At 43.3% G+C, this 15,808-nt stretch overlaps 1 protein-coding gene across 1 annotated transcript in view; it reads left to right on the forward strand.

Annotated features, from left to right (window-relative positions):
* The first annotated feature begins 13,816 nt into the window (after positions 1–13,816).
* The window catches only part of LOC149832516 (protein ANTHESIS PROMOTING FACTOR 1-like), a 39,510-nt gene continuing 37,518 nt past the window's right edge, over positions 13,817–15,808 (forward strand). The window contains exons 1-2 of the mRNA XM_090014552.1: positions 13,817–13,908; positions 14,022–14,113. Coding sequence (XP_089870678.1) covers positions 13,902–13,908; positions 14,022–14,113 — 99 coding nt within the window. The 5' untranslated portion in view covers positions 13,817–13,901. The remainder of the gene's footprint in view (positions 13,909–14,021; positions 14,114–15,808) is intronic.

Here is a 15,808-nt window from a genome sequence, read left to right on the forward strand (position 1 = left end):
CATTCATATAGGACGTATCCAAGAGAGACTGATTGATAGAAGCCAGCTCTCGCTCCCAATCCCCCAGATTTTGGAATTTACTTATTTTATTGGAGATAAGCCAAGATTTGATATCGCGGGATAGACGAAAAAGCTTAACCATGCATCTTGTAGCCGCCCGGACAGCAAAACAAGGTCTACTCCAAGATTGATGGACTAACGACTCGAAGCCCGCCTCCTTAAGCCACCATTGCTCAAATCTAAAGGATCTATCGTCGGTGAAGCCTTGACCACATCGGATAACAATCTGACTATGGTCTGAGACAGATGGTGGCAGAAGACAATAAGAGATGTCATTAATAGAACTCAACAGCTCTGACGAAACGAGCACCCTGTCTAGCAGACGGAAGCACGAAGTAGATCGTCGATTGGACCATGAGAAAGCTTCACCAACATGGGGAACGTGGTACAACCGGTTCATCTGAATAAAATTTTGGAAGCCCCTCATTGAAGCCGAGAAATTAACCGGAAAGCTAGAATCGATAGGAGACATAAGGCAGTTGAAATCTCCCATGATAATATGATGATCCCCGAATGAAGCAATTACCCTATTTAAGTCCAACCAAAACTCCTCCCGACGGCTTTGACGGTGGGGACCATACACCATAGTGACCACAGCTGAAATAGTCTGAGTAGGTAAGGGAAGAGTGATGGATATGGAAAACGTACCTTCGTCCACCTATTGAAAGGCTAGAGAATGCTTCCCGAGGATGAGGATGCCTCCCGCATATTGAGTCGCAGGCTTGAAGAAGGAATCTGCACCACGCCAGATTTCGGAGACGACGGAGCTCGAGATATCTGCCATCTTCGTTTCACAAAGAGCAATAAGATCGGGCTTTTCTTGACGGATCCAACTCGTCAGGAAAAGACGTTTGGTGGGGCAATTCAGTCTCCGAATATTCCAACACAAGATCTTCATAATTGAAAGTCCGGAAATACCCGAGGAGTGCGGATCCTCACAGACCGCCTAGGAGAGACCCCAGACTCGCCGGATGGAGATAGCGAAGGTCGATGACGTCTCCTAATAGGGAGACCACCCCACCCAGGAGGAGATAACCCCTCGATCGAAGGAGAAGTGATGTTGATGAACGAGATACGCCCAACATCCGCGACCAAGGTCGGTAAACGATCTGCGATCGCGGCCAAGGACTCACGCATAACAGAATCGACGTTGAGGAGCTGGGCTTGGGAAAGCGCAAGCTTGAGCCGCCGAGCTGCATCATCCACAGACAGACCTAAAAAGGATGAGAGTTGACCACTCAAAGATGACGAACCCGCAATTGATGGATAGACCAAGTTTGGGGAGCCCTCCAGGCCTGCGAAGTCGCCCTTCCGGATGAAAGAGGAGTTCAATGCCAACGGAGCCCTGCAAAACACGGCTAACAGAGGGGCACTTACCAAGCTGATGGAGACCAGGCAAATCGGATATACGATGCACTTTGTTGAGAAAGACGAAACCAAGACTGAAAGGCCATCAACCAGCTTGAAGAAGAAACACTGTCGGATCGAGACTCCGATAATAGGCGACCTGTGGGCCCGAGCAAGGAGAGAGTCCTCCGAGAGATAAGACCTGTTACGCGAGAAAGACCCAAACTCATATGCCCCATAGGTCGAAGCAAACAAAATATAGGATGTTGCAGCTGCCGAGTGGCAGAGAGAATCCTTAGACGCCAAGGCGACACTTGACGGTACCCGATCCCCATCAAGCTCGAAGAAAGGATCCACCAAAATGTTCCGCAACAACATAGCCTAAGACTCAGACCACCCGGGAAGCCACGACAGCCAACATCTTCCTGACCGAGGCCAAGATGCGTCGTCACACCCGCCATACCACTTGAAAGCCCGCCCCGCTTCGAACAACGAGCACAGAAAGGAAGATACTACAGATGATGATGATGCGAGCAGATTCGCACCCCGAGGCTGCAAAATGCCCCCTGCCGACACAGAGACACAAACACCGCCAGGGAGCTGCGGTAGCCCGAACCCCAACGCCCCCGAAGGAGAGCAAGATGACGATAGCGGACAAAGAGAATCTCTGCTCACCCAAGAAGACCTCGCCACTTCGCTAACGGGACCCACGGTATCCACCGATCTCCGTACGACTTGAAAACCGAGTGGCCAACACGACCACCAAGACAAGGAGAGGCGAGATCTCGATAATTGAATCGGGGAGAGCCTGCTTGCCTCACCTCTGGCCATAACAACTCCTCGCACATCAAAAGGAGCGAAAGAAGAGAAAAAGTACCTTCGTCGACCAGAAAAAGGAGAATAAATCGAAGGCACCCCCGAGCACGCGACCTGCATCCCCGATCTACGCCGAGGAGAAAAGGACAGATAAAACGCAGACATCCCCGAGCAAGCCACCTGCACCCCCGAGCATGTCGCAAGCACTCCCTGACTGCAGAAGTCACCAGACGCGGAACCCTTAGAGACAGAGGCAACACAAAGGACAGGCGGGCCCGACACAGCAGAGCAAAAACTATCCCGACCCAAGATGGCAGGCAAGCCACAGGTACGGTCACGACAAAGATGGTTAAGATTGAAATGCTTCCCTGCGAAAGACATCGGAGCAGCCGTAGACGGTCGCATCGGCACCCAAACAGAGCCGATCTTGAATTCCAAAAATGACGATGAAGGATCTTCCAAGATACCAATCTGGACCCAAGGCGCGAAAGAGGCTTTGCGAGGGCGGTGCATACCTCGCGAAGAGGCTCGTCCGAGGGAGGGAAGAGGGACTACCGCCCACGAGTGCTTCAACACTGGGTGCCGCTGAGACCTGAACAACGAGGCGCAATGGAGGCAAGCATGACGCCTGCGAAAGTTGAGTGAAAGGCAACCCGCGCACCACCAGTCACCCGACTTCGCCTATGAAAGACGAGAGCGAGAAAGCTTTTTGGAGAAAGACCGCTGCCAGGTAGCTTTCACCTCCTGCCAGCCCCGACCGTCGATCGAGCTGGGCGGCCTACGAAAGAAAAACGGATCCCGAAGAGTGGCGCCAACAGAGCATGCCTGAAGGGATTCCACCCTGACAGCTCTAAGAAATCGCCCGACATCACGAGCCAGCAGTGAACCGGCGGCGAGACAGGACGCGAAGGCCTCCGATAGAGAGAAAAACACACGAAAAGATAAGCGGAAAGGGAGAGCAACAAAAGCACCTTGGCGGCGAAGGGCGAAAGCGAGTCCCCAATTGTTCAAAGCCTCTAGGATAGAGGATAGAGCATGTTGGTTGGCCTGCAGGGAGTTGGAGGCTCCTAAGCCCCAGAAGAAGAGGGATGAGGGAGGCATGTGTCCCACCGTAGGATTGACGATGGAGGTCGGAATCCTTGACGCCGATGGCCGAAACCCCTTACACTCGGGAGACTTGGAGCTTGGCGGAGGACTGCTTCTAGATGCCGAGGACAAAGGTGTCGGTGCCGCGGACGCCCACCGCCGTGATTCCCTACCGGACGGCCTCCAGCACGAACTCCACCTCCCATCGTGCATCGCTGAGAGAAAGAGACCGAGTAACCTCCCTCAATCGCTCCTTCACACTGCTTTGAGACAGCTGGAAACCCAATCACCGATGCAGAGGAGGAAGGGGGCTGGACCACCCAAAAATGGTGGCAGAGGGGTCGTGAGACGCGGAGGGTCGGAGGAGGATGGACAACAAGATAGAGGTCAGTGAGAGTCACTATTGCTGGAAACTCAAATGCTGATGCGGAGGCCGAAAGGGGATGGACCACTGAAAAATGGTGGCAGAAGGGGATGGACAACAAGAGAGAGGTCGGTGAGATTCAAGATTTGAGAGAGGAAAAGAGGGTCGGGTAACCTCCTTCACGCTTAGAGACTGTTGCTAGAAACCCAATCGCCGATGCGGAAGCCGAAGGGGAATGGACCACCGAAAAATGGTGGCAGAGGAGTCGTGAGATGCTGAGGGCCCTATCGACGGGCGCACACAACAGAGGGCATCAAAGAGCATCCGACAGTGACTGCACTGACTGGAAATGAAAAGAAGAAGGGATTTGGGGTTTTGAGGATTTGGGGTTTGAGAGAGAGAGAGAGAGGACCGTATGCTCTCAGACGGTGGTGGCTCTGCAATGGGAGTGAGTGAGAGAGGTGAGAGTGCTGTGATGGTGGTGGCTCTGAGACAGTGGAAAATCGCCGACGGTGGTGGCTCATAGAGAGAGAGCGATTGTGAGAGAGAGGAAAGAGGAAAGGACTGCCATCTGGTGGGAAGGCGGGGCTGCCATCTTGTGGGGGTGGCAATGGTGGTGGTGGAAGAAGAAGGAAGGGTCGGTGGAGGTGGAACAGAGAGAGAGAGAGAGTCACGGGTATAAGGTATTCAAGGGGGTGTCTTTTGTCAAAGCTGGATCAAAAGGCATGGTGGGGAGCAGAGGACGCCGGAGCTAAGGATGGTGGGGAAGAGACAGTGTAATACCCCGGTGGGAGCAGAGGACGCTGGAGCTAAGGATGGTGGGGAAGGGGAAAAGCCATCAGGATGGGGTGGAGGTGTCAGAGTAATACCCCGGTGGGAGCAGAGGACGCCAGAGCTAAGGATGGTGGGGAAGGGGAAAAGCGAGGAGGAGAGAGAGAGAGAGAGGAGCAAGAGAGAGAGAGAGAGAGAGTGTGTTGAGCTCTACGAAGGAGATGTATAGCAAAGGAGGGAGCTTAGTGATACAAGTGAGAGAAGAGAGAAGGATTGGTGCACCCAAGGTGAACCTATCACCTATGAGGTTATTGGTTCGGGCTCGGAAGGCGCTTGTAAGGCTCACACTTTTGTTGCGGAGAAGATCGAGCCTGGGCTCGGGTCGGAACCCTGTAAGCCATACGATTCCAGCTAAGGCATCCCATAGCCCTTATCACTACTCATCCAATTCACACCGCAATGAAGCCATTGCTGACTGCATAGAGTTCTTCAATCAGTCTTTCAAGAGTGGTGCAGGGAGTGCTCATAAAGGGGATGATATAGTCTAGCCAACTGCAAGCATGGCATGTAATAGATACATGTGGGCGTGTTTGGATGTGACAATAAATCCAGAACATCCTAGACCTTCACACTCAAATCCAGCAAAACTGAATCCCTGGACACAGACGGGTCCATGATGTGATTCCAGCAGTATAGTATACCTTGTATGTTTTATGTCCATAATAGTATGAAACTCAGATCTAGGAATTCCATTGGTTGGTGCCAGCTATTCAAAATTCAACTTTGTAGTAGTTCCTGAACTTGGTTGTTGTCTTAAATCTTTAAGTTGGTATGTTTTAAGTTGTACATGTTAATGAATGGAGTAGTTTTTGGAGCGTCATCAGTTCAACGTTCAATAGCCTCATCTCCACCATCCATTTGAGAGAAATGAACCATTTATAAGAGCGTTTGGATGATTTCCAAAACCTCGTTAAAAACCAGGTTTTGAGTGTAAACCGCATTTATATCGTTAAAGGTGTTCGGATGTTTCAGGGTTTGTGACTACCCGAAGCTACATTGCGGGAGCCTTCGCTTCTAAGCCCGTGACAGTTAAAACCCGTTCTGATAACACCCCCTCCTCCAAACCCCGCTCGATCTTTTATCCCTAAGCTAATTTGGTGTGAATCCTTCCTGCCCTTTAATGAGCCTTCCTATGATGGACAATAGAGATTGGAACCTGTTCCAATTTCAGCATGTTGAGAGTGTTAGTGCAACAGAAGGTTGCACACTTTCTTTTAGGACGGCAGATCAGGTGCAATCACATTGCACATGCACTTTAGTGTGCCACTGCACCTGATTTGCCATCCTTCTGTTGGGACCCACAGATGACAGTCTGTACTAGGGATGGTAGTGGGACCGGGGCAAAGCGGGGCCCCGCCCCGCCTCGCCCCGTTTGGACCGGGGATGAAGGGTATGAAACGGGGATGGAGGCGGGGACGAAGGTTAAAATCCATCCCCGTCCGGGGGTGGAGGCGGGGATGGATGTGCACTTTAATTTTTCCCACCCTGCCCCATCCCCGCCCCGACCACTTTTCCCCGCAATATCCCCGCCCCGCCTCATCCCCGTTTGAAACGGGGATGAAGGCGGGGGTGGAGGATAAAATCCATCCCCGCCGGGGATGGAGGCGGGGTGGAGGATAAAATCTTGAGGCGGGGCGGGGGTGGAGACCTTGTCCCTCGCCCCGCCCCGCCCCAGTGCCATACCTAGTCTGTACTTGGGGTGCGATCAAGTGCAATGGCACACTCAAAGTGTACAATGTGATTGCACACAACTGATCCACCATCTTAAGTTAAGACGTGTTTTCATCATGGTAGCAAAAGGAGTCTCTATCTTCAAGTCTAGAAGAAAAGCACAGATTGAGTCCATGTCTGGTCATAAGCTTCATGAATCTTAAGTGCTCGAGTTGATGTGAGTCAACCTACTTAGGCAGGGCTCCTCCTTAGCCAATTTTGGCTTGAGTACTAGCCCATACAAAAGGTTTAATTAACCCAGCGTGAGGCAACAAATTAAACAGTTCCAGATCAAGTCATGAGCCTAATGAGCAATGACCCTAAGAGTATGTTTGATGGCTCGTCCCATGCGTTGCACGGGACTTCCTGTGCTCTTGGCCGAGGAGATCCGAGCCATTTTTAGTGATCCACCCCCCTGTTACAGAAAGAACAGGAACAGAGGGAACATTTAAAAAAAAAACTCGACTGGGCGCATCGCTGCACGTTGTCTGCCCATCTCCTCTTGTTCTTCTTCTCTTTTTATCCTCTCTCTCACTGTAACCTCTCACTGTCTCCCTCTCAAAAGATCACGAGAAGGAGGGGGGAGAAAAATCCCTCACCCTATGTGCCCTCTCCCTCTCCAACCCACGTCGTCACTATAACCACCCGCATGTTGGACACAACATGCTGGAAACTCGCTGGTCACTAGAAATTCTTAGGTATGCTCTTTCCCTCTCTCTCAAAACCCTCTCTTTGCCTCTTTCTTCACCTCTCTAAAAACCTTTGATCCCTCCTTATCCCACTCTCAAAACCCTTAATCTTGGAGGAACTTGATTGATGATGTTCCTATTTTCCATCTTTGATTATGGCTTTAGCAGAGCTCGGGGAATCCCCTTGTTGATTCGAGGTAGTCAACGTTTGTTGCTATTATTGTTGTTGTTGTTTATTTATGTTCAGCGTGATGATTTCTTGTTCGTGCTGATCACCATTTTTTTTTTTTGCCTATTTTCGAAGATGGAGTTTTCTTCGAATCCCTTAAAATTTTCACTTTGCCATTTTCATTTGAAGAACAAAATTTGTGCCTTTGTTTGGAATTTAGGGTTTTGCAGATGTTTTTGCATAGGCCAAGAAATTAGGGTTTTGGGATTCTGGTTTGATTGATGCAAGTTAGGGTTTGATATAGTTCTCTTGTTTAAATTTTTGTTTGGTCGTTGGAATAGGTGAAGAAGAAGCTACAAAAGTCTGATCAGGGGAGAATTGTATTGAAGCAGGCAATCAAGGTCCTGGAAGCATCAGTCAGCCATCTCGGGGATGAGAAAAATGCGCTCGAAAGAGGTAACAATATGCACACTGTTGGTACCATGTTGCTTAGGCATGCCTGCTCTTGTGTTTATGTTTAAGAATGTGTAGTTTGGATTGAAAGTTGTTGGCATGCATTATTCATCGTTCTTCTCTTTATCAAATGGAAATCAATCGACCTCAATGTGGTTATGAAGAAACCATGATAGGTAAATTTAATTATCTAAAGGGATCTTTGGATGCCATCCACCCTCTTATCGTGAATGGAAGGATAACAACTTATTATTAATTTCTATATGAATGTTTGTATACAATGTTATTGATCTTTCCATAGAGAAGTGGGACAAGGTTTGTAACTTGCGTTGTGCTTTGCAATGCAATTTTCAAACGTATCCTGCTATTTTGGATAAATGGGTGCACTGAACTCTCCTAATGATAGTGGTTTTGTTTATTTTCATCATTTGCTACATGTTGATAGGAAGTGAAGATGATGGAAACATTGCCAAGTTTTCTAACATAAATTGCAGAAGTTCTGTTACTCTTGATTGTTTTTTTCTCATAATTACTTTACGCTAAAATTTTGATCCTTCGTGTTCTTTTTTTTCAGCCTTGAAAGAAGAGAGAATGCGTGCAAAAATTAGAGCGAGAAACTGCTGAAAAGGAGTTGTCTAATAAGAAAGAGAGGGAAATATGCAACCTGAAAGAAGGGATATTTGAATTGCAAAAAAATAATGGTTTGAGTTGTCAAAGCAAAGATGCATATGGTAAACTTGTTAGTCGTATATTGGAATTGCAGAAGGAGGTAAAGAAACTCAAAGACGATCTTGGAAAAGGGAGACACAGAGGAGACTTGGCGAGCAAGAAGGTCAAGCAACAAAGAAGCAAGCATATGCTGGAAAATAGAAAGCTGAGGAGGCGAAAAAGCAAGCAAATGCAGAAAGAATTAAGGCAAATGAAGAAGAGAGGCATGCAAATCTGAAAAAAAATAGGGCAAAGGAACATAGACGTATTGCGAAAGCAGCCAAAAAATAAATTGACGAGGAAGGAGTAAAGGTAGTTAAAGAGAGAAAAAATAGAGGAGGCAAACAAATGAGCGACAGTTGAAAAAAAGGATGATAGAGAAAAGAAACGTGTTGATTTATGACCATATATGGTTGGAACAATTCTTAAAAAGAGAAAAATCTTTATCCTTGTACCCAATGTTTCTTTATCAACCTTTCATGTTCATTATGAATGAATCTCAATATTCTTTACCTTTACTTTCATATATTGTTTTTGGTTGATTTTTTATGTTTGTATGCATTTTTGTTAGACAACATGAAAGAAATTTTGTCACCACCATCGATGAAAGTGTTTTTTTTTTTATACTTTTCAAAATAATCATGGAAAAATAGAAGGAAACTGAACAATATGCCTCATGTTTTAATTTCTAACAGGGTCTCCTATTCTTGAAAATGAATTTTTTTCTGTCTACACCCATAACCTTATGAAAAAGTTCTCAACACTTACCTGGCAGCAACATTTCATTATGCACACATTCATAACTATCCTAAAGTTGAGTCATGCTATTTCTGTTACATTATTGTCAAGTTTTTATGTTTCAAGGATGGGCCCGTCAAGGTAAATTTTTTTTTAAGCTATCCTTGATGGGTCATGCTATTTCTACTAAAAAACTATCATAAACTTGTTAAAACATGTAAAATGGTGGACGGATGGGGTCATATGATCCACAATGAAGTAATTCGACCCATTATCTATGACTATCTAAGTTGTCCACACATTGCCATCAAACAACAAACATTTGGAACATAGCATTTGAGTACGGTCCAAAACAAACTTTAGACTTGGAACAGTTGTTATAGAACAAACAAAACCAATGTTCTGTTCCATCTTTTTTGTTAATTTTGTCCAACCCTGGACAAGCCATCAAACATACCCTATGAACGTGTTTGACAAGAGGGACAAATGTCTTGTGGGCAGGTAGCACTGTGTTTGTTAGGGGGTGCAACTGGCACATCCCGCCAAACTCAACTATGTAGGACACGCTTAGTCTTGCGCTGTGCAAGTTGTCAGTGCATTTCAAACACTGGATACAGTCTTGGCAGGGACCAGTCGGTCCCCACCTAGGCATGTCCTGCATATTGCGCAACACGCTGCAACCACTTGGAATGCTGCATCAAACAAACAAGGGACGCAATGGACCCCCCCCCCCCCCCATTACGAAAATAACAGGGACAGAGAAAACAGTAAAAAAAAAGTGGGGCCTAACTTTTTTTCGGACTCTCTCTTTCTGCTCTCTTTCTTTCTCTCTTGCAACCAGACATCAAGGCCACCGACAACAAGTGGTTGGCGACAATATATATATATATATATATATATATATATATATATATATATATATATATATATACTGTGCAGCGGTCGGGCCTCCCCTTCGGTGCCCTTATCTTCTTCTCCAGATTTAGGGCAATATTGATAGTGGCTGCGGTGAAGGTGGAGCTGGGTGTCAAGGATGACGTTTTCAAGCCAGCAACGACTCTACCCTCAATCGGATTGTGTTTTTAGGGTTTGCAATCGGATTGTTTTTTTAGTGTTTCCCTTTTTTTTGATCTTATTGATTTTTTGGAAATCATTTTGATGTTTCGTGCTTTTGGAAATTTTTCATGGAGCCGGCGATTATCATGTCTCTGCAATGGATTTTTTCTTCTTTTTTTGTTTTTTTTTGTTTTTAAAAATTAGGATTTGATATTTTTATAGTTAATTTGATTTAATAGGATTTGATATTTTTATGATAATGTAATATAACATTGATTAAATCATTTATAAAAATATAACTTTTTATTTTTTCTCAAAATACTCAAATTTTAAACAATTTTCTGTTTTAAATCCAATCCAAGATTTTAGATTATGAATAGAAGATCATCTAAACATTTTTTAGTAAGATCCAATTTGAAGTTTTTTAGTTTCAAATTTTAAACATTTTTTAGATATAAATCCAATCCAATTTGATATTTTTTTAGTTTCAAAATTTAAACATTTTTTAGGTTTAAATCCAATCCAATTCAATCCAACATTTTTTTTAGTTTTAAATCCAATCAGAGTTTTAAATCCAATCTAATCTTAGATTTTAGTCTCAAACTATCAATCAAAAAAGGATTTGAGTATTTGTTTTACGGTTGTTTTATTTTATTTTTAAATTAGATCCAATTTAAGATCCATATATAAGGTTAAAATCTATAATAAACTTGTTAAAACATAGTTAATAATGGGTGGATCGAGTCATATGATTCAAAACGAAGTTATCTGACTCATTATCCATGTGTCCATGTTGTCCGTGCACATCATAAAACAAACATTGAACTTTGGAACACAGATTTTGTGTACCGTCGAAACAAACATTGAACTTGGTACAATTGTTATGGAACAAACAAAACGAGTGTTCTGTCTGTTTTGTTCTTCTGTTATCTGTTATGTAATTTCACGGACAAGCCATGAAACAAGCCCTAAAGTGTCATAGTAAAGATGACCTAATCTGTCGTCAGGTGAAACCCACTTAAAGTGTGCCAAGTCTAATGTTTCAGCAACCGGCTGTGGTTGCTACACTAAGTGGTTCCTTTACTTGCATGCCATGCACAAAGGAGCATTTCAACCAATTTTTTTTTTATGACAGAAAACCCTCATCAACTTGCATGCACAAAGGAGCATTTCAACCCATTTTTTTATGATGGAAAACCCTCATCAATGACCGGGACACTTAATGAATGCACGGTGGTTAAGTTGTTATAAAATGTTATAATGCATAAACCTGAATATGTAAATATGGAGAGCATGAACCGCAACATCCTCACATGGCATCGACCATAACATACCCATCATTGCATCATGCGTGAATATGTGGAATATGATATATTGTTTTAGTAACTGATTCTTATGAATCATGTAAAAGTCAAGTTTTCTTATGAGTTGTTCATGTTTGAAAATATTCTGTATTTGGTTAAAACTAAAAAAAAATATTGTTATCATGTTATTATATCATTTTTTTTATCAAGAATCATATATATATCTTCATTAAAACATAACTAAGATATTTTTATGGTGTAGGTTCAAATGCATTAAGTTGGGATGTTTGCATCTCTTGCTATCTTAACAATATGTATTATTCATTTTTTTTAATGACACATATATTATTCAAATGAATAAATATCATCACCATTTTTTTTAAGTTTTATAAGTTATTTATTGATCCTAACCTACTGCATTTTCCAACACCAAATGTACAAGTAAAATAAGCAATTGGATAATACGTTTATCTAAAACCCAGCTAACGATAGAAAGTAAAATTATTAAATGTTGGACAATGGTTGGTTGGTCTACTACAAGCATGTTATCAAACATGAAACGTCAGTTGGGACGTCGCAAGTTCGAATCCCAATCGTATCACGAAAAAGGCAATCTGACACCAATTTGACTCGTTTAAATGCCTGTAACAACTCTTTGCATACTACAAATGGACAACACCTCATGTCATAAAGCTGAGGTCAAAAATCTCACAAGGGTTCCGTACACCTGGCTAAAAAGGTTGGCCTTGGACGTTCAACCTTTGCATGACGTCGTAAGTAGGGGGTGTCAACGGGTCGTCGGACTCCTGCTGAAATAGGTAGGTCCAAACTCAGATCTGACTAAATGATGCGGGAATTAGATCTGGATTCGGGTCTAACCAAATTTTCAAAAGAAAAAACATACTTGGGTCTGAAAAGAATTACATAAACCTAGGGATGGCAGTGGGGCAGGGCGGGGCGGGGCGGGAGACAAGGTCTCCACCCCCGCCCCACCTCAAGATTAGAACCTCCATCCCCGGTTCAAGCAGGGCGAGGCAGGGCGGGGCCCCGCTTTCCCCCGGTCCACTGCCATCCCTACATAAACCAGACCCAGTCTACACCCGGTAAAATAATATATTTTAATTTTTTTTATTGAAAAATTGTGGATCTTAATGTCAAACCTGAGTTAATGGAATCCTTTTCTTTGTAACTAAACCTGATCCAGTACTGGTCATCGGATCGGGTATGTGACCCCTTAGTCGTGAGTTTGATACATGAGGCTGCAAAGTTAAAGCCAACAGAAAACAATCTCAAGTGGGCAGGAAGGAGTGCTCATTGAATTTAGGCTGCAGACTCTGAAACAGGACCTCTCAGTCCGTAATGGGACGTTCAAATCATAACAATGGCTTCCTCACATTAATGCAAAAAAACAAGTAAAGGCCTATAAAATGTGATTAGTAAGTTGAATTGGGTTGGATCTTGCAAATCCAAATCTGAGTCAAATCCAAAGAGGTAAGGTTGAATCGGAATTTGAAATACATGTGGTAATGCTGGGTCCAGCAAAAAGCTATTACCATGTAAAAAAATCCAATGGGATCAGATTTTGAAATCAGATCGATTCTACATCCAACTTAAAATGTTGGTCCAAACTTTGACCAAAATCTGAAATCAACCTCATTAAACAGATCGGAATCTGATCTAAATGTACATTCGAATCTTATTTGAAGGATCCGTATCCAGAAGAAACATGTTCAAATCGGATCGGATATCTCATCATATCCGATCCGTTTGCAGCTATACATGACATACATGATGGCCTGCAACCTACATGCATAGGTTGGTGTGCCGTACGTTTTATTTGTTTATTGCATGCACCATTGCCCCCAATCATGCCACGTGTATGGTAAAGATAATTGCAAAACTTGCAGAGGTCCCTCGCGGGAGTCCAGATTTGGCGCAATCATATGGCACAAATTTTGTGAATTAAGCACCTGATCGCCCTCCATCAGGCCTTGGGCCCCATAACATGACAGGCCTGTCCCCAAGTGGAGGGTCATCAAGTGCTTAATGCACAAATATTTGTGCAATCGCACCTGATCTTTTCACCCCTCACGGTCTCTCAGTAGTAAAATTACCTAACCATCCCTACTCCTTTTCAAAATATGCAGTTTCTTTTTCTCTGAAGCTTGGGATTTTGGACTAACTTGAGGTTATTTGGATATGTATATATATTTTTTCATCTGAATCCCGGTAGGCAATATCTGTTTAGGTTGAATTAGCAAAAGATTACATTCGGGCCAAATCCAACCCATTTTACCTTCCGGCCCGGGTCCAAATCCTATCCCAACCTCAATGACTGTACAGAGAGAACCGGTATAGGTAAAACCGGTTCGAAATTATTCGGAATATGAAAGGCGGTTAAGGGACCGATTCGGAACAATGAAGGCAGCAATATTTAAGCTGTCCCCTCCCTATTAGTCGTCTCCAAATCGATCGCCCCGCCAAGAGAGAAAGAAAGAAAGAGTCTCTCTCTCTCTCTCTCTCTCTCTCTCGCTCGCGCGCGCGCGCTCCCTGTTCGAGGTGTCAGAATCATGCCAGGTGAGAATTATAGTTTTTTTTTTTGGGTGGGGGGGTTCTTCTTCTATCTCTGTGACGATTTCTTTTTCTTGTTCTATTGATTTCTTCTTCTTCTTTGTTCGTTGGGAATGAAGGGGGTCAACTGGAAAGAGATGAGAAAATATCGTTGGAGTTGACGGAGGAGGTTCTGCAATGCATGGACGTGGGCATGATCTTTAGGGATTATGTGAGTTTGGTCGCTTTCTTTCTTCCTCTTTTTCTTTATTGCAGTTTTCTACGTTTTATCTCCCTTTTTCGTGCTTGATTGGTGGATTCCGCACCGTGTGGGGGTGAATCGTCCTGATGCAATTGTATCAAATCCTCGGTTTCTGTGATCTTTGTTTTCTTGGTCTTGTTGATTTGGAATTGCTATTAATTCATTTGATTCTCTTCTTGTTTAACCTTTCGTATGAGTTTGTGAAATCGAATCGATTGGTGAGTTTGTTATTTTTCTGTTCTGTCACTTCTGTGTGACTTTGAATCATGGTTACATCCGATATTTGGCATTACCAAATATGTCATTCCGCTGGACAGTCATTAAGAAGCTCCCTCTGTCATAGTGATTGACTGCATTTATTGTCCTTTTTTTATTTTATTTTTTCATATCATCTGTATATGATTTTCTTTGGCTGTTATGATGTTTGCTTGGTGGTGGTTCAGTTTTTCTCCATGATTTATACAGGGTATTTTTTTATTATAGAGGGAAATTGATACCATATAGGCATGTTTTTCAATGTTGCGTAGGTTTATTCAACTTATTAAAGTCAAGGAGATAAACATTGGCAGTTGAACCAATTACAACAGGCCCTCGCTTGTATCAGATTATAGTGCCGTCATTTAGGTATTGAAATGGGTTTCAGGTTTTTGAGTGAACCATTAACAGGAATAGCTTCAAATTTCAACCAAAATTGTTTGAAAAAACTCAGTAATAGTAGAAGTCCATTATCATTCTAATGCTTGATTGCATATGTCATGGCATAAGAGTTTGAACTAATCAAATGGAAGATGGTTACACCTGATAATTTGATAAAAATTTCCAAATGGAGAATAGAGTGGTACAATGAGCGACAATAAGTTTTTTGTTTGTAAGGTGTTGAAGATTTCAATAAGTAATATGGCATTATGACCCAATTGAGCACACCATAAGAGAAAACCGAAAAAGTGGTATGTTCACTAGTTAATATGCATATTGGTTTGTTAATTTTGATGGAAAAAAAACTGTAATGAAATAAGAACAAAAGCAAAAAAGAGCCTCTTATGGGCTTACAACAACACAACCAATCCACGAAAGAACCACTTATAAAGAACCACTTATGGATCAATCCACAACACCCACACAAGGGCCAAGAGAGTAAAAATAATGGCTTTTGTATTACACAATGCTTGAGAAAGCATGAAGAAGATACAAGGGGTGAACCCCTATTTATAACAAGAGAAAGGGATAGGGCTCCCAACGGTCACACAACAACTAGTTGGAGCTGTCCCAATCGATGACATCAAAAAGACGGAAAATAGAAACAAAAATAAATAAAATGTACAGTCAGCCTCTAATGGGTTGACCTCTATTACAAAGTAAAATAACCGAAATACCCCTATGGGGTATTTCAGTTTACATATATATATATATATATATATATATATATATAATATTAGAAGCACAATCTTAACACTCTCCTCAAACTCACAGTGTAACAACCGAGAGTTTGCCAAGTAGGAAGTGAAATGTAGGTGACGAGAACACTTTAGAGAAGAAGTCTGTCAGTTGATACTCTGATGGTTCATATGGCAATGTGATGGTCTTCAGAAATTTCTCACGAACGTGGTGACAATCCATTTCAATGTGTTTGGTTCTTTCATTGAATGTATGATTGCTTGCAATGTA

This window comes from Nuphar pumila, chromosome 7 (assembly GCF_984573655.1).
Source record: "Nuphar pumila chromosome 7, dmNupPumi1.hap1.1, whole genome shotgun sequence".
NCBI lineage: Eukaryota > Viridiplantae > Streptophyta > Magnoliopsida > Nymphaeales > Nymphaeaceae > Nuphar > Nuphar pumila.